This window comes from Aptenodytes forsteri, unplaced genomic scaffold (genome assembly GCF_000699145.1).
Source record: "Aptenodytes forsteri isolate BGI_AS27 unplaced genomic scaffold, ASM69914v1 Scaffold151, whole genome shotgun sequence".
Taxonomy (NCBI): Eukaryota; Metazoa; Chordata; class Aves; order Sphenisciformes; family Spheniscidae; genus Aptenodytes; species Aptenodytes forsteri.
Genome location: NW_008795939.1, coordinates 3,459,843 through 3,470,595, shown reverse-complemented (window position 1 = coordinate 3,470,595; position 10,753 = coordinate 3,459,843). Strand labels below are relative to the sequence as shown.

The 10,753-nt window shown below is 38.2% G+C and overlaps 1 protein-coding gene across 1 annotated transcript in view; it reads right to left on the bottom strand.

Moving 5' to 3' along the window:
• Positions 1 to 10,747, bottom strand: part of SMC5 (structural maintenance of chromosomes 5) — a 52,150-nt gene extending 41,403 nt beyond the window's left edge. Inside the window, exons 1-6 of the mRNA XM_009285267.2 lie at positions 10,717 to 10,747; positions 8,850 to 8,991; positions 7,442 to 7,494; positions 5,067 to 5,229; positions 3,184 to 3,318; positions 1,910 to 2,050 (exon numbers count right to left, since the gene is read on the bottom strand). Of these exons, the coding sequence (XP_009283542.1) occupies positions 1,910 to 2,050; positions 3,184 to 3,318; positions 5,067 to 5,229; positions 7,442 to 7,494; positions 8,850 to 8,991; positions 10,717 to 10,739 (657 nt within the window). The 5' untranslated portion in view covers positions 10,740 to 10,747. The remainder of the gene's footprint in view (positions 1 to 1,909; positions 2,051 to 3,183; positions 3,319 to 5,066; positions 5,230 to 7,441; positions 7,495 to 8,849; positions 8,992 to 10,716) is intronic.
• Positions 10,748 to 10,753: the final 6 nt, after the last annotated feature.

Below are 10,753 nucleotides of genomic sequence, written 5' to 3'. Positions count from 1 at the left end.
GGATGGATTGAGGTTCCCCTCCCCCGGCATCTCTAAAGCCCTCTTCACCAGCTTGGCAAGCCTATGACCCAAGATGCTCTTCCCCTTCTCTGACAGATGGACCCCATCAGCCCCCAGTAGACCAGGTTTCTCAAAGCGAGTCCCATGGTCTAAGAACTCCTATTTTGCAATATAGGAGAATACCAAGAGATCTATCAGAAGGATTTGACAAACCACAAAATAGCAGCAGTCTTGTACACCGAAGGTCACAATGGAATGTGAAATTTTGTTGCAGCCTACAGGTCAAATATCTTCTACCTAGTAAAACAATTATGTTGATGACCCTTGATTTCAACTGTAGATTATCCACAGGCAAGTGACTTCTGGTAAACAACCTGGTACACACTACTGATTCTGTACTACAAATCAGAACTTCACGCAGGTGTCAAAACACAGTTGTTTCTATGGATTCAGTGGCTAAAAAGTTAAATTTCTCCCCATTGAGTGCACCCACCAAAAGTAATATACTCAGCAACGTAAACTGTCTAGAAGACAGCAGTGAAGAGTAAGGTGTGAAGAAGTCTGTCTAAGTTTGCTTAAAAAACACATAACTAACAGCAATATTCTGAAACTTATGGAAGGCAATTTAACTGACAGCAGATAAGATTCTTAACTTAGTTTCCCCCAGCCAGTTTCCAACCAGCCTTCAGAGTTCTGTATCTGCAAATATCTTACAGTAGAGAACAATCAGTATACATTAACTACGCAAGACCTACATCTCTCATAATAAAATAACTCTCTCTTCTTGTTAACTAAGCCAGGCTAATGCATGTGTGGTAGCAAAAAATCTGCATCATTCAGAGGGCAGAAGTCCAATCCTAACGGCACAGAGCATACAGCCCATCTCCTTAGCACCACCATCCATCTATTTCAACTGCTGCTCCTATATCCCTCTGTGCTGTTAGCACAGAGGTTTGAAGGCAGTGAAGGTACATCCCCTGAATCCAGTTGCTCTTCTTGATACAAGGGACAAAGTTCTTTGTATGCCCATGTGAGGCTTTGTTATTTGCAAAATTGCAACAAAATACCTCACAAAAGTTTTCTGCATTCTCCATAAATATTACATATACCTCACAAAAGTTTTCTGCATTCTCCACTCATATTACATGTAAGTTTTCATAAGTTCTGTATCTGTATTTCATGAATTCTATAAAGCTTGCAAACAAGACAAACAACATATTGCTTCAATGTAATAAAATCCATGTCAGCTTAAACTGTTGATAGTAATGTAATCTGACTGACCATTCAACATTAAACTACACTACAATCATCAAAGCGCTGTTCAGAAAGACTTATTGTTTTGTATAAATGACCTATCCTTGATTCTAGGCTCTTTTAGATTTGTTTAAAATTTCCATCTCTCCAAATGCCAACATTTTTGAGATTGGCAACCTGTATTCACCATGATTTATGTCATGCACACCAAACCTCAATTAATAAATTAAAATTAGCAAAGGGGGAAGGCAACATGTTAAGAAAAAAAAAACACCAAAAAACATGTTCTGGAAAAAAAAAGTTACAGCTGGAAGAAGCAAGTCGAACTGGCTTGGCACAGCTTAAATTAAGCCCGTTGTGTCTGCAAAGAATAAAGGAGTACTGCTCTTAGCCCATATTGCTGGCTTTCCTAAATGGGCAGTAACTACTTAAGTTACTTCTTAAGCAACTTCTTCAGTCCAGCTACATATGCAAGAAAGTTAGGCCAAGAACAGTATTTCAAGACCTGGCCTATTTGCACCAAGCAATTGTAATGATATTCAAATTACTCTGGTCAAATTTCTTTTAAAGAAACTTTTGGCATATTTCTAATATTGCAGTATTAGGAAAAATGGATTAGGTAAGAAAAAACACTGAAAAGAAAACAAAAACTTACCACCCAAGGCCTTTTCCTTTCAAGCATCTCAATTGAGTCTAAATGGCGCTTGCGCTCATGGTATCTCTCAACATCTTGTTTGTATCGTTCAATCCTCTGTTTCATTTTCTCCAAAGAGTTAGTTTTGTCTCTGCACAAGTTCTGTAAGAATATACATTTTCATGTTTTACAGTATCTACTTTGTGAAAACACTTTTCAGAAATAGTCCACACCTCACCTGTACACTAAAGCAGAAATTTAACACTAGAGGACATTTTAGTACAGCAGTAATTAGAGGGGAACAACCCAACTAGGAATAGTAGCCCAGCTTTTTCAAGTACATTTATCACATACTTTCCGTGAAAACAAATCTAATTTAAACAGAAATCTTAATCTGAAGAAATTTTTTTTTTTTTTATTTTCGCAGGAAGTTACTCCCTACAGCTCGAGCCTCCATTAGTCTAGAGGTTTCTTAACCACCATAACTGTTTTTGATAAATAAAAGTAGCAAAAATGCTTGTGAAAGATCTTGTAGAGATTTGTAACAGAAACATTAAGGTAGGTATGTGAATGTAGTATGTATGAGTGGAAATGCATGCATGCGCACAAGCGCAAGAAGAAACAGCAGAACAAAGGATTAAAAGAATGGCCTGTATGGCTAACAACAGACAGTGTTCCCAGAACACTGTTCCCAGGACACCATTCCCAGCAGTAACAGCAAGGAACACATTAGTTCTGCAAAGATCGCTAAGCCTGCGCTCTGGTAAGATCATGGTAAAAGTAACTGTCAGGGAAAGACCCTGCGTCCTAAAACCAGGACAGCAACAAGGTTGCAGCCTATTGCATACACTCTCCCTTTTCCTTGTTGTCTGTTAATATTCCAAACCAGGAAAAACAGGTAGCAGACAACAATCTTGTCCATAATTTATGGAAGTTGAAGTCAGCAAGATTAAAGCAAAGTACCACCCTATAACAGCCGATGACTTCTAAAAGGCTTGAAAGATCTGTCCAGAAAAGTTGTTGCCAGTCAAGAATCCCAGAAAAGTGATGAGTACTTGACAACAGCTGTCACTTGTCCTCTGCATCCAGACCACTTGCAGACATATGTCTTCATGCTTACAAGCATGTGAGTGTTGGAGTGAATGAATTCTGAGAGATGACGAGCATGATTTGGTAACATCAACCTACTGCAGACTTTGTAATACTACCTTCTAATTCTGTAAGATCTCACGTTAAATTTTATTATGTTAATTTCCCTACAGTCACTGTTCTGTCTCTATAATGTGCATGTTTACCTCCAGTTCTCTTTCCTTTTCTCTGAAGTTTTTCAGTTCACAGTGAAATTGGTACATTTCTGGAGGACCGATGGATTTTTCGGTGGCTTCAAGCAACTCAATCTTACTCAGTTTTGCAAATTCTCCAACTTTGTCCTACAAAATAAAAAAACAGTTACAAAAATACAGTATTAGTTAGAACAGTGCAATACAGTAATACTGGATTTAAATACTGCAACTTACTTCTCATAAACATCACTTGACTTACAGTTCTATGCCAGATAGCTCTGGCACAGTTAAGTTAAGCATAGGATGACCATCTCAAAGTAGGAACCGAACCCTCCTAAACTTTTTTCATACATGGTTTTCTTGGATCTGTTCTGGAATGATTTAAGCTTAAATCTTATATGTTCTTGGCTGTTTGGCAGCTTTTGAGGACATGGGTTGGTTCATTATTTTTTAATTGGCTATCATTCTTCTGAACAAGACAGTTTAGTACAGACAATTAAAGGTTTTATTCCACCGTATTCTTAATATAGGTTCTCAGGCTGCTGAGCTACACCTTCCCAGCATAAATGCTATGATTAACTCCAAAGTTAAGCAATGTAGAAGTTATTATTAAGGCTAGCAGCCAAGGGTATCAGGAAGCATTGCTGCTGTCCAAGGCAGAGGAACAGCTCAAAACCAAGACTGGAGTGAAAGGTGTGCTTGCCACTGCTACAGTGGCAGAAAGCAAATAAACCAGAACTTTTAACACAGTAATATTCACGGAACTGACATTTATGTACTAAAGAAAAAAGCTGGTTTAAATACAAAAGTTACGTTGGCAGAGTATGCAGAAAGTTCTACTCTAAACAAATATTGTGAATATGTAAATGAAAAAAACCGCAAACACCAAAGTATTTGTTTCTGCACTATTAGCTTTCTAAATTTTAATCTTTTTCAGCATGTCTCCTTGAAGGCACTTCTCCTTGAATAGAACAATAAACCCATGGTTGGTAAGGTTCTGATAAGGTTTCCTTTTACTACCATCCCTGATGATCCACGTGAACTGGGAAGGCCTTAGGAAAGAACCCACCATAATTTTTTTTAAGGTGCAATTGTGAGGCCACTTAGTTATCTGCCCAGAAATCCTGACGTGCCTGAGCATGGATTCAGATATGGAAACTGCTTGCAGCATTCTTTAATCTTCTCTCTCCTTTAGGAGCTATTTTCCATCAGGATGATTTTACTTGTACATAATTTGATCCTAAATGTCTTTAAGCCCTATGCTAAGCCCAAGAAACTGTTGAGCCACAGATGTTACCAAAAAGGCTCTAGTAGCAGTCTCTGTTGCAACTGTAGAGCCATTTAGTAGGACTGTTTATTTTTTGGAGAAGGAAATCCAGACAACTCTCCCCATTCACTTACGAAGTACAGGATCCAATCCTAAGGAACTGACTGGATATAACCAGAGAAAAGTGCATGCAGGGATTGACTGGGAAAGTCAGGGATGCAGAACTACAGGAACCATGCAGGTAAAGGTACAGAGACAGCGCTAGATCTCAAGACCTCATAAAAATTTCCTACAGATTTGTTGTGTAAGAACATCCCTACAGCAGCACAGACAGCACAGAGAGATACCACTGCTAGTGCTGCTACTCAAGCACCAACGTGGGGAACATCAACCGCTTTCCTTCCCGTGTCAACTGACAGCAGGTACAAAACCATCCAAATAGTGAGCGTTAAAGGTCATACAGTTCCTCCTTTCTTTCACCATCACACCAGTATGGCTACCTCATCCCTCTCATTCTTTGTGCTGTTCCATTAAATCGCTGAAGTGCTACAAAAGCTAGGAAGCAACAAAACCCTCTCAAAACATAACACTCCATTTGCACCCACTGTCTTTCAAAATTCATTCATACCTGAGGAAGAAACTGGCACAAGTTGTCCACCTGGATGTTCAAGGCTGCAATCTGCTCTTCTACTGTTTTCAGGGTTGTTGGCTTTCTGTTGATAAACCATGCTGATGTGTTGTTCACCACTTGAATCTCACGTGTGATAATGATATTGTCAGGTGTCTTAGACCTGATCAATAAAAAGAAGTGTTCACACTTTTGAGAATATGCAAAGGTTACCAAGTGTCAAAGTATGTTAGAATTATGGTATTAAAACTTTTAGATATCTAAATATTTAACATAAATTAACTGGACAGTAGCAGCAGATTCACATTTTATGCTTCAGAAAGTGTCCAGTACTTCAGTGATGAATTAATCTCACACAGAAAACATCAAGAATATCTGCAAATCTTAACTCAGAGGAAGTTATTTATATAAATGACATACTCATGCTGAATGTATGAACCATTTAAAAGTTGTTACAGATATGAATAGCTTACATAAAAGTGTACTTTTTTATATGACATTTAGTAAGTTTTAAAATTGGTATGTAGGAGGTGCACACTAATGCTACGTCTTTAAAGTAAAAAATATTAGTATACAGAACTACATCAATAAGCTGTATATACACATTCCATTTGGGAATAAAAATAGTATCATACAGTATGAAAAAATTCTAATTTGTTTTCATTTTCTGCTGTTAAAGAACAGCAAAGATGCATCAGTTGTCCACTTAGTTCTCTAGCTCAACACTTATCTTCAAAAATTTAGTCTGGTTAAGATGCATCAATAACAAATGAGCAATGAGATAGTCATAAACTCTTGAAATTTTGGTCACCATTTTGATTTAGAAATTTTCTAGTGCCTGTTCAGTCAGCATATTGTTAAAGATGGAGGATAAGGGCTCATAACAGTTTGGAGGCTGGGTACCTTAGGAGACTTAAGAATAGAGATCAAAGTAGAAGTGAGTAATTCAACAGCTTCCAGCATTTGCAGTAAGTGTCACAGGGATATGAGCCTACTTCTTGAAGACTGTATGACTGCTTCCTCACAAGTATCCACTACCTTATTTTAATATACCAGACTGCCTTCAAAAGACCTACAAAGCCATGCTCCTTTCTTTTATCAAATTAAGGACTTTTTACTACTGTAACTCTTGATTTTAGTTACAATCCAAGGGCCAAATTCAACCAAGACAGTGCATGCTTACAGAACTCAAATGTTAAAGTCTTCTGCATCATTGCTGTCTTACCCTAGATGGTGCATTTAAATATTTTCTACCAATTAGACAAAGGACTGAATTACATTGCAACCACTACAGTAAAAACGCTAAGTCTTCACATACTGCAAGTCTCTCTTCAGACTTTCAAGCAACACTGGGATGTATCTATGTTGAAACAATCACACTGTCTACCCAAAAGACATCCTACCTCCTGACCCATTGCTTGGCCAGTCTCCAAAGAATGTCTTACTTGATCACTCCCACAAGAACGAAAGTGAATAGGATTTTTTCAGAGACCTGTTCCAGTATATCTTTTTTCCTTAACACAATTTTCTTTTTATACAATCTGATCAGGGTGTCCAACTGTTATACAAATTAACTCAGGCTCTGAATCAGTTGGTTAGCTCTATGTTCTATTTAGTTCAGGCAAACAGATCAGGTTAAGGCTTATCAAAACCACCTGTGCTATTGCAGCTTCATGCTAAGATCTCCACAAAAAAGCACCCATTTAGGAACTCTATTAGGATAGTCACTCTTTAGTTGTTAAAAAAAAAAAAATACTTACAGGAAGCATGTAATATTGCCCTATAACCACAAGTTACTGATGGAACTTTACAGAGTAAGTCCAAATGATTTTCAGTTGCTCTGTTTTGCAAAAGCTTACCTAGAAGATTGCATTAGCCAAAATTAGTCAAATCTACTTTTTTTTTCTTCTTTTATTTCACTATGTGATGTTTTCAGTAAGAATGTAGAGGAGCCCCTCATACCAGCACTATCAGTATAAGAAAGTGAAGGCAGAATATTTGGTTTTAAAGTTTAGACTTTGTCTTTTTTTCTTCAAAAATAATTTCCAACTAGTACGTCATGATGGCAGTACTGACTATCTGAATCATCTGAACCTTAAATGTAATCAAAAGCTAAACACACCATATACATCAATGTTGCAAAATCAAGACCAGCCATTACTGCTTATTTCTTGCGCAGTAATTATTTAACCTTATTACCTATTTAACCTTTAACCTAATTCTGAAGTCTGGGTAAAAAAAAAAAGAAAAAAGTAAATCACCAGCTTAAAGACACAACTCTGTACACCAGATTTTTTTTTCACAACTTTGTGAACGACTGTGTGGGGAAATAATCTAATTAAAAATGCATGAGGAAATACAATTTTACTACTTACAGTTCAATTTCTACTACACCTTTCAAGCACCCCTGCTTTACAAAGAGACCAACCTACAAAATTAATTGTAGAAGTTATTATTGCAAAATAACACTGTATTAAATTTCTTACAAAAACATTTGTATTTGTATAATAGAGTTGTTGTAATGGGATATTTTATTGAAAACTTACAATTAAAAACTAAAATTTATTTTGGCTGTGTATTAACTAAAAATAAAGGAAGACACTATTATCTTCCTCATCAACTAGCAGCATTAGAACTTCCTCCATAGGTTAACAATTTCTGGTCAATTTCAACCTCTAAAACTGAACAAATTATAATCAGCAGATCCACAGAGAGGAACAAGTTCTCATGAATTTGGAGAACAAAGGCAATACAAATGAAAGACATTACCAAATATCTGTACTAATAGAACTGCCAATTCTAATAGTATAAAAATAAACATGAAAAGCCAATAAAAATACCAACACACAGTGCTGCCATGCAGTCAATTTCCATATTTACATTTGCTCAAGACTGAGCTGCAACCAGAGAATACATACAATCATTTAGGTTCCCAGATTCAGTGCTCCAAAGATCTACTGAAATATATTCCATCCAACCAGAATACCCAAGAAAGCAAGAGCAAAACTTAAAAATTTGACAATACAAACTTCCTACTATAATGTCAACACATGATCTCTTGGGAGCAAAAAAAGAAAATAATAGTAGAACCCAAAACAATCCAACTTCCATTTAAATCAAAGATTAGTGCCTCCATGCTTTTAGAGAAATTCTCAGACACATTAAGGATATGTTATTTCTACAGGTTCTATATACTCAGAAATTTAAGTTAGACTTTTTTTATTTTATTTCTCCTTTAGTTGGTATTTCTGATCAAATGTTATTTATGCATTAGGTGGCATTTTCCTACCGCACTGTGGAGGCTTAGACATCTTCAAATATAATTAGTGCCTCCATGCTTTTAGAGAAATTCTCAGACACATTAAGGATATGTTATTTCTACAGGTTCTATATACTCAGAAATTTAAGTTAGACTTTTTTTATTTTATTTCTCCTTTAGTTGGTATTTCTGATCAAATGTTATTTATGCATTAGGTGGCATTTTCCTACCGCACTGTGGAGGCTTAGACATCTTCAAATATAACCTCCAGTCTACTCAGTTTTTAGCACAACTCAGGTGTTTCCACTTCATAATTCAGCCAAGACAACAAGTAGTTAAGTAAGACAAAACCCCTTTGGTAAAAGCCTTTGTTTCTGGACCAGTTTATTCTACAGTTTGGACACATTACTTTTTATAAAATAAAGCACAGCAAGGAAGACAGTCTTTTTCCCCGCCTCCTCCACTGGACAGGGCTCTTAATGAAATTCAGATTAAACATGAAGATTACAAAAGTTCATAGTTACCTTATCAGCTCGCCCTATGAAAGAAGGTTTTCCAGCCAGTCCCAGGCAGATGGCACAAACAATGCTTGACTTTCCTGTTCCATTAGCACCTACAATCATGTTCAGATTGGGTCCTGGACGTACTTCACAGTCATCGTATGTTCTGAAAAGCACAATAATTTTTTGAACCTTATAAGCACTATGTCACCTTAAAAAAAATTTACTTGCTTAAAATCACTTTATGATTATATTAAATAAGACAGATAATTTTATCAAATCTAGACTCAATCCTCAAATACTGTTTTGTAAGAAAATCTCAGAGTGAAAACTAACACTACAATAAAACACTGTGAAATACAGTCCTACCAGCCAGTACTTACCACAACTTTCTTCAAAATAAATTATTACAAAGAATTAAATCCAGCCACATAATGATGATTTCTACTGACTTTACTAGGACATCATATTATTTTACATATATAAAAAAAAAGACAGAAAGAAAATGGAGTGAATTCAGTCAAGTCTGTTACATTTAATACCAGCTGCCTGCTGCACCGCAGTCACAGAAGGAGATTCCACTCATCTAACCCATACAGTGAACTTGGGTCTTAAGCTCAGCAAGAAGTCTGTGGAACTTCATATTGATACATCATGCAGTAGCTTTCTTGAGTTACAAGAACCTAAAACATTAGCCTGTTATCAGTGATTTTTTTTTAAATTGTACTAGACATCTTTCATCGTGTGCATCCAGCATGGCTACTGCAACAGCAACTACAGGAAGAGACCAAGCCCTAGCATGCAAATTCAAGACAAACCATTAATATTGGTATGATCAGTAATATCCCAAATTTATAATGAACTCCACCATTCGATGTTCTGTTCCTGCACTGTACCAAACACAGAGAGGAACTGAGACACTAACACCAAAGAAGAAACAGAAAGCAGTTCACGATAAGACAATAACATAATGCATGTACTTGTGGAAAAGAAGGTATTTGAACCCTTAATGCTGAGGCTTAAACTACTATGTTTGAAGCTTCATTTGACATCTGTAGCATGACCCATGAACCACGCTACTCAGAACTGTTTTCAAGGCTGACATGAAGCTATCAGCATACCAGCCATAAGAAAATGGCCTAAAAACTTCTACTAGTAACTATAATAGCTCCAAACAGAACTGTATTCCCAATACACAGAAGCTGGAGAAAGCACGTGCAAAACACCACAGATACTTTATCCCAATGGTTCCCAAGGCCTGTCCCCGCTGCCCTATGAACATCTTCTGCACTCTCCCCGCCTCCACTGCCTGACAATCACCTAACTGGGAGACAAAAAGCATGCAGAGGCTGACATGGACAACAGGAACCACCACCTTAGGGAAAGAAGGACCGACATGACCACCACTGGGAAACGCACCCCCACGGAAGCAACACTGCACTAAGAACCTACGGGACTCGTAATCCACACAGCAGGTCCTCTCCCTCCTCTAAGCAAGGCATCGCCTTCCAGGGGAAGAAACGTTTCACGCACTCCCTCTTCCAGCCCCGACTCGCCTCGGTATCCAAGGCCTTATTAAGGCCCCCTGTTAACCGAGGCTGACTCCCCGCTCCGTGCACCAGGGAGGAGAACGGCCGCAGCGAGCACGTCCCTGCCTCGCCAGCCCGCTGCTCCAGGTTTGGCCCTCCTAACTTAACCGCCAGCCCCCCCGCCACGCACCCGCTTTAAAAGAGGGCAGGGGGGGAGGGAGGAAGCCGAGGCCGCCCAAGCTAGCCACCGACCTCTGAGATGGCAGGGAGTCCGCAGGCCACCGCCCGCAGGCGCCCCGCGGCCAATGGCGGCCGCTCGGCCGCCGCCACCTGGGAGGAGATAGCGCCCAGCGCTCACTCACAGAAAGTTCTTCATGAAGACCATTGCAATAGAGCCGT